This window comes from Sciurus carolinensis, unplaced genomic scaffold (genome assembly GCF_902686445.1).
Source record: "Sciurus carolinensis unplaced genomic scaffold, mSciCar1.2, whole genome shotgun sequence".
NCBI classification, from domain to species: Eukaryota; Metazoa; Chordata; class Mammalia; order Rodentia; family Sciuridae; genus Sciurus; species Sciurus carolinensis.
In genome coordinates, this window is record NW_025920151.1 from 1,337,796 (window position 1) to 1,353,106 (window position 15,311).

Below are 15,311 nucleotides of genomic sequence, written 5' to 3' on the forward strand. Positions count from 1 at the left end.
CTGCTTGTTGTAGAAGACGTGGAAACTGCCCACGCTTGGAAGGAGGAGGCTCCATCCTGTGTCAGCACAGGTGGACTTGGGCTTTGTCTGACATTGCTCTTCTCAGGTGGACAGCCCAGAGCTTGGCAGTCACAAAACAGGTGATGTTTTGAGTTCAGGAGTAAAAACATCACCCACAATCTCTGTCATTAAAGTTGTGCTCTATCTACATTTCAATCTCGTGTTGAGATTGGGCGTGTGTGTATGTGTGTGTGCCTACATATGCACACCTGTGCACTTTACATCGTGGTTATTAACTTATCAGCTTGCTGATCTATATGTTATATTCTATGCCTTTTTAACAGACTAGTAATTGACAGTATCTTTCCAGGCCAGGAAATTTTTTCCAACACCATTTTATCAGCTCCGTTACATTTTGCTATGTAAATTTGCTAAGGATGTTTGATCATGCCTCTCTTCCTAGCAGTTAGGGGACTTCAAATTTTTCTATTATTAATGCCAAGGTGGAAACCAGGCTATTTCTGACTATTGATGAAGACAAATCCCTAGTATGTAACATCCAAAGATAAGCAAACGCTTCAGTGACTCTTGGCACCTGTGGACTATAGTTCCTCCTCTTCTTTTTACTTTATTGTATTGATTGACTGATTGATTGAGCAACTGATGGATTGATTGAGGTGCTGGGGATGGAACCCTGACTCCCACACATGCTGGGCAAAACCTGTTGCTCTTGGGCATAGGAATTCTGCAGAGTTTTCCTGTTGTTTACAGTTACATTTGCAAAGCTTTAACACATCTACACTCCCAGCTGGGGCCTCAAGAAGCTTCGGCTTCCACATGTTGAAGATGGGCTTGCTTTTTTCTGTGTTTTACCCCATTTTAAGACACTCAGGCTTCTTTAAGGAAAAGGTCACTAATCTGGTGTGTACAGATTTAGAACTCAGGGTCTATAAACTTGCATGGGGAAAAAAAATGCATCATTATTTTTCTGAGCCTCTTAGCCTCTGAAACCAGCATATCCTGCCAACGTGAACATGCCAGCCAGGGCAGTGGGAATGGTGGCCCTTCACCTGCGATGTCCCGGGTCTCCGCGCCACACTGCATGGTTACAGGTGCCTCCCGTCAGCCCTCCCTGGCACGCATCTGCAGCCTCAGCACCATGAGACCTGCAGCCGGGCCTTGTTTCCAAGGTCTCACTCTGGATGCAGTAGAATCGGCCACCTTGCAATTCTTAATCTATTTTGAAAACTGCCTGCAGACCTCTGGGTGTGCGCTGGCTGGTGGGACTGCAGGCCTGAGGTCACACCCTGCTCCTCCTGCTCTCGGTCTTTGGCTCTCCTCACTCTCTTGTTCTCTGGAAGTGCCCTTTCTTACTTCCATGGATTCCTCCTCTTCTTCTCAAGTTTCTCCTTCTCCTGGAGTTTATGCTCAACCAGGCTGACCTGGTTTTCTGGAGAAGCGAATCCAACAGCCAAGGCAGTACAACTTCTCTCCTCCGTTCCAACCTCCAGCGCCTGACACAGCAAGTGTGGGCTGACCCTTGAAGGAAGAAGGCTTCGCTTGAATCTAGAAGACGGACCAAGTTCTGAAATCCTCTCTATTCATGCAGGAAATCCTGCTCTGTCTGTGATGTTTTGAGGTTTCCCCTGACTTGTGTGAAGCATCCACATGTCTCTGGGCACCCTGCCAGGAGCAGGCCTCGAGATGCACGCGGGTCCCCTGGCCACTCAGCCCTGGCAGTCACCCATGCAGAGGGAGACCCTGCTGGCTCTGGCAGGTTCACGCCCACCAGCAGCCCCTCCCACTGCCTGTGTTAGGCTGTTCCTGATCCTGTGCCCGGATCCCCGCCAGCACTCCTGGCCCTGTCTTTATCACTGAGGCCCAGCAGAGATGGGCCTCACATCCTTCTTCAATCTGCACCTTGGCCAACATTGCTCTGCCATTCCAGGGCCATGCTGATGAGGTTTCCATGGGAACCTGGGAGCAGGAGGCCATCTTGAGGTACCACCAACCCTCCTTCATCTTCCCACTGGAACTCTGCAGCATTTCCTCTCTACAAATTGCTGAAACAGAGGTTGGTGGCTTCCACACACACCCAGTCAGCTCTTTCTTCTGCGGGTGGGATGATGGTTCTGAATCAGGCACGCTGCCTGCACAAGTGGTTTCCCAAACCCCTTTGAAGTCTGGTGTAGAAATGTGGTCATGTTCTGACCAACGAGAAGCAAGAGAGAAAATGGGGATCAGCAGAGAAGTTAAGAAGAGTTGTCCCCACAAAACCTTTCCTGTCACTCTTCTTTGACCTGCAATGCAGATGCAATGACTGGCACCCCCACAGCCATCTTATCTATGAGGCCACCAGCCATGAGTTAGTGTGACAGGTGCCTGGGACCTTAACAGTACAGAGGAGCTGCTTTAGCAGCCCTGGCCAGTCTGGTTCATGCCTTCTTTTATGTGAGAGAGAAATTTCTATCCTATTGAAGCCATTCTTATTTGTTTTTTAAAAAAAATCCTAATCCTAAGGAATGTAGTTTGAGGCTTGTTTAGCAAGTGGTAGTCATCCCATATTTATATATTTAAGATTTCAATTGTATCTGGTTGGATCTGAAATACCAATTAAATATCAATTACTCTTTATTTATGATAGCTCATGTTATTCCTTAAAATGCATTTGCTTTAAAATGAAGCCCATTCATTACCTATGGAAAGCAGAAAGTCGGTACTGCGTGGAATAAGCAGATGATGATTCTGAGAAAGAGATGAAAGACATTTGCAAGGGACTGAGGCTTTCAAGACACATGGTGCCTGGCACTGTGTGCCACCTGACATCACCCAGGATCTGCCGTGGTGAGCCTGGGTGACACTGGTGTCAGGAGAACGCAAAGCACAGGATGCCTCTTGCCACCTATTTACCTGAGCGAAAGCAGACTTGGAAACGCGGGATGGAACTCGAGGGACAGAGTGTGATTATTGTCTGTTGCAGACAGAGCTGGTGCTGCTTTGTCAAAAGCGATCCGAGAGCTGCGATCACATTCACTTCAGCCCAGTAGGGAGGAGACGCTCCACAACCCGACCCTTCAGACAAGGAAGATGCGTGTCAGGGCAGATGAGAGATCTGCACTCACTCTGGCTGAGCTCGTCGCCCCCACCGAAGCGTCTCCTTAATCCATGAAATTACACCCGTCACAGGGACTTAACTTCATTAACGGACTTCCTGATCCGCGGTAGATTATCGTCAATACAGAGCCTCCTGCACATCCTGGTGACCATGCAGCCGCTAAGAATAACAGCACAGCATGCAGGACGGTTAAAGGACCTAGGAAGCAAAGCAACCGCAGGGCAACGGCCACTGGACAACACACTTCCTCGTTGTCCTGTGGGTCTCCCCCCTGCCCTTCACTCCTGGCCACCCTGGGACTGGCTTCCCTTCATGGAATTATCGATAGCTGAAGTAAAATAAAGTTTCAAGCGAGGATAACAGTTGAACATATGAGTAATGTGTTCTAAAGTCTCTATTCCGCCATGTACATCTTATGAAAGGTAACGTGCGCACACGGGGAAGTCCTCAAGAGCCCAATGGCTCCCTGCACTCAGTCGCTAACCTCCAGCTTTCCCCCACTTCCCCAGCTCTCAGGAGCTGCCATCTGTGTGCAGCCCTCTTGGGACATCCTCTGTTCACGGTCATACCCGTCTCTGTGTCCCTGGAAGGATCTCAATGCACTGCTAGGCACTTCCTCTTTCAAACAGGTAGGTCAGAGGTCATTCAGACAGGGTGCATGCAGATTTTATCTCACTACATCCACTAGCAGAGACCCTCCTTCCACAAACATTCCTTCAACAAACATTTATAGACAGCCCTGTGTGCACCTGACGTGCCAGAAGGCTTGGGACCCGGTTGCAAACCAGCCTGGATTCCTAGACCCAAAGGGCCACCACCTTGGACTTCCCTCAGCAAGTAGTGCCTGCCTGCCTGCCTGGCCGTCGTGCAATGACCCCCAAGCACATGTGTCTTAACTTACATGTCACATACACCATGTGCATGTAGGAGCACTTAGGCTTATGGGACCATCTCTCACACACATCCATGTGCACATGCAGCATCTTCTATGAGCATACACCACACAATGCACTACACGTACAATCACAATTTTTCTATGTCCTACTCTGAAAGCAAGTTTCCAATCCCGACATTGGAAATTGTGAGGGATGAGGAAGGTTCCCCAGGTGGGTGGTGCAAGAACACCAGGCCTTCTGGTGGTCCCTGGGTGTCCTGTCAGGACCCTGAATCTTAGAGGAGACACTGACTCAGATTAAAGAAGAGCCAGTGGCAAACGTGTGTCTAGAGACTCTCTGGGGGTATGAGATCTGGAGGTGCCCAGAAAAGAGGCTTGTGCATCCACGGACAGCAGTAGCCCTTGGAGAGGTCCATTCTTCCCTCTGTGCCCAAAACGAACTCAATTTGAATCAGAAAGTCCTTTTGCAATTCATGGACAACATCACAACTGCTAATGCGAATCACTCAAGACAGTAAATGGCAAAAAATCATGAGAGAAAATAAAAATAATAGAGCACTGGTTGAAACCCCTTCCCCCAAACTTACCCCCTCCTCTTCTGGTAAAGAACAAAATTATTCATCCATCTGTCATCCATCCATCCATCCATCCATCATCCACCTGTCCATCATCCATCCATTCATCATCCACTCATCCATCAATACATCCATCATCCATCCATCCATCTATAATCCACCCATCCATCATCCATCTATACATCCATCCGTCCATCTGTCCACCTCTCCCACTTTCTGCAGCCACATGATACAAAGGAGGGCTTCTGTAGAGAGAGCACCCCAGGCCCCTCAGCCCCCTGCTGGCACCAGCACAGGCACATGTGTGGGGTCACCAAATTCATCCCTGTGGCCACCAGGGGCAGAACTCAAAACTCAAACACAGACTGCCTCTTTCTCTTCCCATTGGCTCAACAAGCGAATCTTCAGGGGGAAGAAAGAAATCTTCAAATATAAGAGGAAGGGCACAAGCAAGGGCTGCAGAGGACCCAGATTCTCAGCTCCAACATGGAGCAAAAGGCACGGAAGGGAATTCAGTTCAAATCTCCCCAACCTGGGTTCACACGCTCCTCGGCAATGAATCAAGGAAAAAATAGTAATAACCATCAACCGAGATTCATTACCTCCATATTATAATAAATAATTGAAAATGATATATTTTCCAAACATGGAGCTATGAAGTTTAAAACTTCATTCCAGAAATAATGGGGTCCATAAGCAGATCCGTGCTTTCATTATTGTTCACATTTTCAGCAATATAAGAGCAAAAAGAAATCTAAAAGTGACAAAAATGTGACCAGACTAGGAATGCTCCAGAGCCACAATGAGGTTCTGGGAAAGCGGAATAAATCAGAAACCATCGAGTCTCCGCCTCTCTCTCTGCCCAGTGGGAACTGACTGTTTCTAATTTGGTGGGCATCCGAGAGATTTCAGGTTTTCATTTCCCCCCAGAGCGACTCACAGTTCCCTGATTTCACAGCTGAGAGTTCCCCTTTCCTCAGAAACGCCTGCTCACAAACACGGTCGCTCACAGGTTCAATCCTGCACCGCACGGTGGGAGGTCCCCCTGCACAGAGGACTGCGCCGAGGCCTTTGACACTTATAAAATGGGCCACGTTGCCAGACACCCAGACTCTCGGCTCGCCGAGTGACACAGGCTAGCAGGAGGTCACGGGGAAGTGTAGCATCTGGGGTGGGTCCTTCCACCTGCGGGAGAGTCCTCGCAGGTGCCTGAGCTGTGCTGGGGTTTGTCAGGGCCACTGTGAATAAGCACCCACGTCACCAGGGTAAGGAATCTGCCCGTCCTGCCGCAGGCACCCAGGATACCCACCAAACACGGCCACGGTCCAGACAGCAGCTGGCAAATATGGAGAAAGGTGGCCTTTGCTGCCACAGGTGCAGAGCGGGCTTTGAGGCCCGGGACTCACCTGTCTTCTGAGCCAGCAACCTTCTTCTGACAGCTGACGACGGCGGGCGCGTACCTCCCAGCGTACTCCGCGCACTGCTGGACATCCCAGATGGAGGGGCTGCTGGCGCGCATCCGCCACTGAGCCTCACCCTTGTTCACGGTGGAAGTTTGAGCTTAGTGTCCGCTGGTTCAAATAAGATGTTATGTAAATAACGTTTCTAATTTTAAAAGAGGTTCCCATCCCCCACCACACCTGGTCTGCCATTCAGCAGGTACTGGGCTGGGTGCAGGGCTGCTGCCTCCCACCCAGAACCCAGGAGGCCCACCCACTGCCTCCTGTCCCCAATCTGCTTTCACTCCAGGGGCAGCTACAGGAGCAGGACTCTGAGTCAGGGGTGCCCAAACCTTGCTGCTGCACATTAGAGACCCCTGGGGAGCTCATCAACACCCCTATATGCCAACACCAGCCCACAGCAACTACACGGGGTATGCCGGGGTTGGAGCCAATCGCTGGTGTTTGAAGAGCGTCTGACACTTCCAGTGTGCACTCAGAGAGGGGATTGGGTTCTGGGATCCTCAGCTTCCCCATCTGTGAACTGGGGAGGCTCCCGCCCCTCGCATGCTACAGCAGCCCTGGGGGAAACCGCCCCTGCAGTGCACTCCGCTGCACGTAGGCGCTCAGTGGAACTGAGGGTCATTGCTGTTAAGAGTGCAGGCAGGGTCTCTCAGCATTCAGGGTAGCTTCTAGGGACAGCAGAGAAGGTGGGCTCACAGCCGCTTCCCAGCAGGAACCTGCACGGCAGGGGCAGCTCCAGGGCACCACCTCAGTGGAACCTCACCCAAGCCATAGGGTCCGGGCTCACCTCACAGACAAGGGGCCCTCCGGGGATGTTCAGCACGTGAGTGGTTTGATCAGATTTGTATTTTGTAAAGTTCATTCTCGAGGAAGTAGAAAGAGTTTTTTTGAAAATGGGCTGAGAAGCAGGCATCCAGAAAGAAACTCCCTGGGCAGCTCCATGCCACATCCTCAGGGAAGACAAGGGCTGGGCAGAGTGGCCCAGCTAAAGGCCCACAGACCAGAAGAGGGCCTCGAGCAGCCCCACACTTGCTCACAGCCACACTCTACATTCCTCTGACTACCCCCTGCCATCTGTGAGCTCCATGCCCCTGCTCCCCTGCCCCCACCCAGGCCACCGTCTGTGTCACCAGCTTGTTTGGAAGCTGGTTGTTTTCCCTTCACTTTCAACCCACTTGCAAAGGCATGGAGACCAGCTGGGACTTAGGTAGAACAGGAGTGTTATTTCTCAATGGAAGCAGCATTTCTGGGGGCTTAGGAAGGTTTTAGAGAAGGAAAATCAGAAGTCTCAGCAGAGGGTTCCTCCATTTTCGGCAAGTCAACACGTATTCACCAACTTTCCTCTCTCAAAACCCCGAGGGAAAGAAGGTTTGGGGAAAGTAGCATATGTTGGCTTCTGTCTCTGTTTTGGGAGTCAGAAGCAGCCATGGACACTGGACATCAGCAGATCTTGCACAGGTTCCAAAGGCCCAGGGAACCTGATCCAGTGTCTGTCCTTCCTGGTGTGGAGGAGCCTCGGACAGGAGGGTGCAGGTCACAACAGGGACAAAAGGTGGTGGCAGCTGAGACGCAAGCCCCTGCTCTGGCCCTCTCTGGCTTTGTGAGTCAGGTCTTGTTGGAAGGCACCCACACCCACTCTCCAGAATCTTCCAGGCTCCTGGGGTCTCTGGCTCCTCAGCCGCTTACTCTCCTGCCCTCTACCCGATGCAGTGCCAGCGCCAGCCCTGGCAGCTCACCACCTGGGTCTGCATCTCGCACCTCTCCTGCATAACCAGCGAATGCCTTGAAGTCTCTACCTGAGAGCAGGATTGGGACAGAGTCACCTTGTGGGGTTGCAGAATTAATGAATGAACCTGCTGTTGGGAGCAGTACCCAGGGAGCCCGGGTACTGCTCCTGGAAAGCCTTAGCGACTGTGGTTGTGCATATGCACCTCAGGTGTGCCCCATCACCGGCCTCCCCAGGGACATGGGAGTCACCTGGCCCTCAGCCTCCTGCATTAGAGGGACTCCACTCTTCCGCCCCCTTACAGCTGAGCTGCTGCCAAGAGGGAGGCACAGCATTAGAAGCCAGCTGTCTTCTCAAGTCACGCCACGGACTTAAGTGGCTGTGAGGCTTCCCAGGACATGAACACTCTCCTCTCTAATCCACTCTGTTTACACAACAGGAGAGGCACTTTCCCCCTTCATTCCACTTTGCTTTTTCTGCTCACAAATCAGACATTCAGCCCCAGGCAGTTGCTGGTTCTCTCATTAGGACCCCATGCTGGGGAATTCATTGCCTCAAAAACTCTTGATTTCTGAGCTGATACCTATTTCTAAAGTCAAAGCAAATCACTACAACAGCAAAATCGTTTATTTATGATGATATTCAGGAAGGCTTTCTTCTTTTCTTCCCTTCTGTTTTGGTGTTCCTCAGGGTATGTATTCTGGGTCTCTTTATAGACTGCAATGAGCTGCTCAGAGCTCTCATCAAAGGAATTTCTGTTGTAATTTGTTCTGTGGCAATGGCCCACCAAGGAGCTGCACGCTCCTGGCTCTACCCTGGGCCACTGAAGGTCCCCATCAAGCATTTGGCTGAAGGCAGCACATGAGCTCAGTTGCTGAAGCAACAGCCAGGGAAGCTGGCCAGACCGTGCCATCCTACAGCTGACCAATCCCCAGCACCAGGCTCTGCACTGGGCATCCGCCACCCCTGTCACATCCCCGACACCCCATCTGCAACCTGTCAGCAGAAATGCAGACTTTCAGATGAAATCGCCTCAAAATATGAACAATTGTATTTGTTAGGAAAAAACGTTCAGGCGAAACTGACCATACCTAGGACCACTGGGGTATCACTGTTCCAGGCCCTAACACAAATGCATGCGCTCTATGATTTCCCAAAGTAATCAATATTGTGTTCAGATAACCTAGTCACCTCCCCTTACCATGTCCTACCTTCTTGTCAGAGATGGACTCAGGGCAGGGAATGTGATAGGACTCAGTCCTCAGATGCCGGATATTTCTGGAAAATGCTACTGCTATGAAAAGAGATGCCCTAATAGACTTCCCCTTGGGCATTGGAATGTGTCACATTGTAGAGGATCCCTGTGACAGCCTGAGGAGCAAACTGACATGGCAGGACACAGTGACAGGAGGAAAGGAACCTGGGTCATGGATGAAATGGAATGGACTTATCCAACTCTGAAGAGTGACTTGCAGTATTCCAAGTGAGCTGAAACAACGGCATTCTTCTGTTGTGCTAAGGCCATTTGAGCCGGGGCGTTCTGTTCTCTATTAAGCCTCATAATAATTTTGCAAGGTAAAGCGTGCTTGTACTTTTGTTATAAAGAGACCAATGAGGCTCCTCTTGGCCAAGGGTCCAAGGGTGTATGGTTGCTAGGGACCCAGCCTGGGTCTGAATGCACACCATCTGGATGCAAACTCACAGCTCCTTTTCAGTCGTTTATTTTTTCATTGACAAAGAAACACTGTATGTATTTGTGGTGCACAACATGATGTTTTGAAATACACAGACATTGGGGAAAGGCTAAGTGAAGCAATTCCATATTTTCTAACATATTTATTATGTGTGCTAATAAGATTTAAAAATTATCTTAGCAATTTTCAGTAATAAAAACATTGTTATTAACATAGACCTCATGATGTACAAAAATTCCCATAAACGTATTCTTCTTGTCTAAAGGAAACTTACCCTTCGACCTCATGTCCCCAGCCTTTCCCTCCCAGCCTCTGGTAACTGCAGTTCTCCTGTCTGCTCCTATTAGTTTGTTATGGTTTGATCTTTCCTGTTCTCTGAAAAATTCATGTGTTGAAAGTGTGCTGCCCCATCCAGCAAGGTTTGGAGGTGGGACTTCAAGGTGAGAATCAGGTGATTAGTGCTGTGACCCATTGGTGGATCAGTTCATTTTCTGGATTAATAGTTTGAATGGACTACAGGTGGTCACTGCAGGCAGGTAGGGTGTGGTGAGAGGAAGCAGGCCCCTGGGGCACAGCCTGGGCTCTCTCTGTCCCGTTGCTTTCTCTGTCCCTCCTTTGCTTTCTCACTGCCATAGCTGAGCAGATCTCCTCCACTATTCCCTCACCAAGACGTTCTTGCTCACGTCAGGCCTAGAGCAATGGAGTTGGCCAACCACGAACTGAACCTCTGAAACTCGAGCCAAAGCAAACTTCTCCTCCTCTAAGTTGTTTTTGTCAGGTATTTTAGTCACAGTGATGGAAAACGAACACACTAACTTTTTGAGATTCTACATGCAAATAACTCCACATGGCAATTGTATTTCTAGGACTAGCTTATTTTAGTTACCATCTTCCGGTTCATCTATATTGTCACAAAAGGCAGAATTTCCATCTTTTTGAGATTGAATAGCATTCCATGTGTTGTACATATGTAATATGTGTGTGTGTATGTGTGTGTGCATGATATTTTCTTTATCCATTCATCAATTGATGAATACTTCAATTGGTTCCATATCTTAAATAATGTAAATAACATTGTACTCAACATGGGAGATATGAAATATCACTTTGATCTAATGATTTCATTTCCCAAAGGGCCATAGTAGGACCACATAGTAAACCTAATTTTATTCTTTTAAGAACCCCCGTAGGTTTCCATAACAGCTGTGTAATTTACAGTCCCACAGGGGTACCAGGGGTCCCATCCTTCCACATCCTTGATGATAGCCACCCTAACAGGCATGAAATTGTAGCCCTTTTTGGTTCTAATATGCATTTCCCTAGTGATCATTGATGTTGACATTTTTTTCATATACCTATGGGCCAATCATATGTCTCATTTAAAAAAAAATGTGTATTCTAGTTCTTGGTCCAATTTTAGTCGGGTTGTTCTCTTACTATCCAGTTGTCTGAGTTCCTATACTAAAATAAATTAATAAAGTCAAATGTGCTTTCAATGTAGCTTGTACTGTTACCAGACAAATGTCTTCCAAAAAAATGAATGTTTCTCAAAATTTGAGAGCATGCTTAGAATACAACTCAGTACAAAGTTCTGCACCTGCTGGTCTGTCTCCATCCAAGCATTTTATCTCCCCACTTGAGAGATTTGGGAAGCAACAACAGTGCTTGCAAGCTTAGGATGAGATCCCAGAGGTCACATGCATCACACTGTCCCAAGGACCTGTGCTACTAGCCTCCTATGGAGAAATCCTTCAGAGTAGATGCTGTGGGCACAGGTGCTGGGGCCACAGGCTTAGGTGCATTGTTAGTCACATAAGTTAGTCACATAAAAGGCAAAGATTTCGACAGGTAAATAGGTTTTCTAGGAGGAAAATAAGAGAGAGGGTGCTCTGCAGAGTTTTGCAAACTTCTATTAAAATGAATTAGGACAGTTTCCATTCCTAAAACAAATACTCCTGCAAAAAGAAGAAGACAATGTATCATAGCTCAAAGTATAAAGCTCTAAACACTGTTGAACTCTGATTTCAGGGGCAGGGTAAGAAGTAAATATGAACAGTGGTCAAACTACCTATCCCACACACACGAAGTGCAAAAAGGACTTAAAAAGACCCCGCCTGACAAGACCTGTGTGATGCAAAATAAGTTGCCAAGAGAAGGCTGGATACCCGAATGGATGACTGGTGGTCACTGCAGGCAGGTGGGTGTGGCAGGAGGAAGTAGGTCAGTATTTCTCTAGAGACCAGGCTTTCAGAACCTAGCCAATCCAAGTGTTCCGGAGAAAGCTGAGCTCAGGAGTCAAGCCTCAGTCTCACACAGGTGTTAATGCTGTGGCACTTCGTCGTCCCTCACCGTGGCCAGCACTGGGTGAGACCTCTGCTTACGCCAGCCCTATTCTGAGCTGCCTGACAAATGCTATCTGCCAACTCTGATCCACAGAATTGACTCTTAGTCCAGTTCTGCACATGGGTGCTACCTCTGCAGCCTCCCACCAGGGTCTGGCCAGACTGCTGGGGTTTCTCGCTCTGACTGTGTCTCCATCCATGTCATCACTAGAGACTCCCAGCATCTCCTCTTGTGCATCCATGATGTAATCCAAGTTACAGAAAAGTAATCTCTCTCTTAGTCCTCAGGGCTTCTGAACAGAAGAGACATTTCACCAAGTACTTTTAGGACCAGAAAGCAAAGACCAAAGAAATGTTTCTACGGGCTAGAGAGGTGTTATCATCACGACTGGAATGTTGGGGACAAAGCAGGGTGGAAGGAGCCCCTTTCGCTGGAAGGATGAACCTGCTTCTCAGATAGGAAAGATCCCATCCACCTGCAAATGTCGGTCCAGCCTCCTACACATCTGAACTGTCCAGAGAAGCAGTGAATTCAGAGCCCACTAACCATGCTCAGCAGAGCCCACCAACAGGAAACCATAGGGCGTGGCGCTGTTGAAGGATGGTGAGTCTTAGCACTGCATCTGGTCTGGGAGCTGCCACTCCTTAGTTTTCCACATCATAGTTTCCTTGACGGTGAGATTTTAATACCCAGAGGAAGAAATTGAGGCAGGTTCTATTTTGTTGATTTTTCCAATGTGTCGAATCACCTGTTATAGACTCGTAAATTGGTGCTTCATTGACACGGTGTTCTTCCTGGCTCTCCAGGGACTCTGACATAAACCAGTACAGGCTTCATCACGGTAGCCAGTGAAGAATTCACAGCCCTGCTTCCCGAGCTCTTCTTTCCTGGAGAAAGAATCTGGGATCTGGCAAGAGGCATGCTGGGAATGATTACTGATGTCCTCCTTGGACAAGTGCTAGAGACCTGGATGGTATGTCTTGTCTCAGCTTCAAAGTCCTTAGCTGGTCCTGAAGGTTTTCAAATCCCAATCTGAATGCCGTTTTCAACCGCCAGTGTTGCATAAACCACGTTCAGAGAACACAGACAGGGATTTTTGTGGTTGTTGTTTGTTTGTTTCTGGAAAGCTGCATGCCCAGTTAATATGGCTCTCTTGAAACCTTCTACGGATGATCTGTGACTCGCATTTGATGATATTGGTGCGAGTCTTCACAGACGAGGAACCAGGGCTAAACAGAAGCTACACAGAGCCAGCATGGCCTCCACTAGTTGTTAGGACTGTAGTCTCAGACAGAATGATCTCAATATGTAGCAGCAACTCTCAATATGTAGCAGCTTATTTTAACCATCATAGGCTGCACAGGCTTCCTTTGTCCTTCACACGTTGAATTGGTTGTCTGACATTCACAGTGGGACACAATGCAATATTACAATAATCATTTTAATATATAGACTGCCATTCCAACTAGCCCCCGGATAAGCTTGTCAAAGTAGGCTGCAAACCCTGCCCATAACAAAAGAGTCCCACATTCAATTAAATGCCTCACAGGTGGAAGGTCTGGTTACCATTCAAGAGTTCAGAATAGCCCGCACAATATGCAAAGTTAGGGATTTCTTTGGAAACTGGATTTAAGTCTTGTTTAGATTCTGAGCCTGAGGATTCTGTGTGCCCGTCTACTGAGCCAGCAGCGTCCCATTCACCACCTTTGCAGGGAGCCCAGAATGAGTCTGTGGACATCTGCTGGCTTCCTGGTGCTGAGGTCACGTATGCTGCACTTGGTAACCTCTCTCACATGCTATCGTGATAATCAAAGTTTAAGTGAAAGGAAAATACCCCACATTGGAGGACTTTGACATTTTTCATATCATGTTATGTGCATTTTCTTGGTGGTCCACAAACCTCGGGCACCTGGGCTAACATGTCTGATGTACCTCTGCCACACGTGCCATCTAGAACACCACTGAGTGTCATTGCTAAGACACTTCTGCCGGCCTGCATCATGGCTTCTGGCCCTCGGCCGGCTCTCTGAAGGGAAGGGGTGAGCATTTGTAGGCTGTCAGCATCCAGACTGTAACACACCGATGACCGTTCATAGATTGGTGCCACCCAGAGACGAAATGGGGAACCAAATTCTCCCAGCGAAGCTCAAGTCTGATGGGCGTAAGCAGAGGCGGGCCTTGACCCGTCACTCAGCACACTGCATCCGCCTGGAGTGCTGATTGGTTCAGCCCTAGTCAGCTGGTGCAGGTTCGGCCAATGAAATATGCAGAGACCAGCTCCATTTGCAGCCTCCCCTGCAGGAGTCTGGAACCTCCAGGACCTCCAGGAACTCCGGGCCTCTGGTCTGGATGAATTTAGGCTGATCTGTGGGAAGAAGTCTGTGAAGGAGCCAGGGAGGCCCTGGTTGAAAGGGAAACTGCTCAGGTGTTTCTGGAATCTCCCCCCCCGCGCCCCCGCCCGGGGTTAGGGACGGGAGGAGAGTGGGAATTGAACACAGAGGCGCCTAATCGCTGATTCCTGAGTCACATCCCCAGCCATTTTAAAAAATATTTTATTTAGAAACAGGGTTTCGCTCGGTTGCTGAGGCTAGCTTTGAACTCGCCATCCTCCTGCCTCAGCCTCCTGAGCTGCTGGGATTTCAGGCGTGTGCCTTTGTGCGGTTCTCTAATTTTGATCAGACCATACTCAAGAGTAATCTTACTCTATACGCCCTAATTATGTAATGCAAACACTGCAGGTTTCTTTAAGCAACTCTGTGCGAGGGTAACTGCTCCTTAACAGGCACCTGTTAGCATCCAAGGGGTGAAAGATCCGTGTCACTCCTGGAACGTCTCTCTGTCACTGCTTCAACTTGGGGAAACACTGAGCCTTCTGATAAAGCAGATGTGTGGGGCAACTCATGAGGAAGTAATCATGGTTTAAGTCTCACTCTGAGCACCTGTATATTGGCAGGGGCCCATGGATGGGTGTCTGTCATGGTTGAATATGTAGAGGTGCTTCTCAAACTACAACTGGGGCTGTGTCCATCTGAAAACATCATAAACTGAAAATGTCCTAGGTTGAAATGAATTTAATACATCTCACCTACTGAAGACCATCCGTGACACTGTGTGCTGCACAGTATGGGCTTTTCCACTTCATATGTCTGACTGGGTGGCAGATGTAGCTTGCAGCCGCTGTTCCTCACAAAGTGAGAGTCTGTGTCACGCCCTGTCTATCCACAACAGGGAAAGACCAAAACTGGAGATGCCAAGGTGCATCCCTTCTCTATCACTGCAAAATCATCTGTTCAATATTCAAATTCACATTTTACCCCTTTTTGCCAAAATTTCACTACCATGTAGTGTCTCTGTTCTTGTTCTGCTGGCCTTAGGTCTCACAACACACCCACACCTTCTCTGCTGCCTGGACTTCGTTTTCCTCACTTGTTTCATTGTTTGGATGTCAACATGATCTTATCTTGGCTCTTCTGCAGCCTGCTTTAGATTGAAAACAGGAG

The 15,311-nt window shown here is 48.7% G+C and overlaps 1 protein-coding gene across 1 annotated transcript in view; it reads right to left on the reverse strand.

The window, feature by feature from the left end:
- Window positions 1–4,855: 4,855 nt before the first annotated feature.
- LOC124974509 (LHFPL tetraspan subfamily member 3 protein-like) overlaps window positions 4,856–15,311 on the reverse strand; it is a 39,169-nt gene continuing 28,713 nt past the window's right edge. The window contains 3 exon segments of the mRNA XM_047537717.1: window positions 4,856–4,910; window positions 5,992–6,122; window positions 7,735–7,844. Of these exon segments, the coding sequence (XP_047393673.1) occupies window positions 4,856–4,910; window positions 5,992–6,122; window positions 7,735–7,844 (296 nt within the window).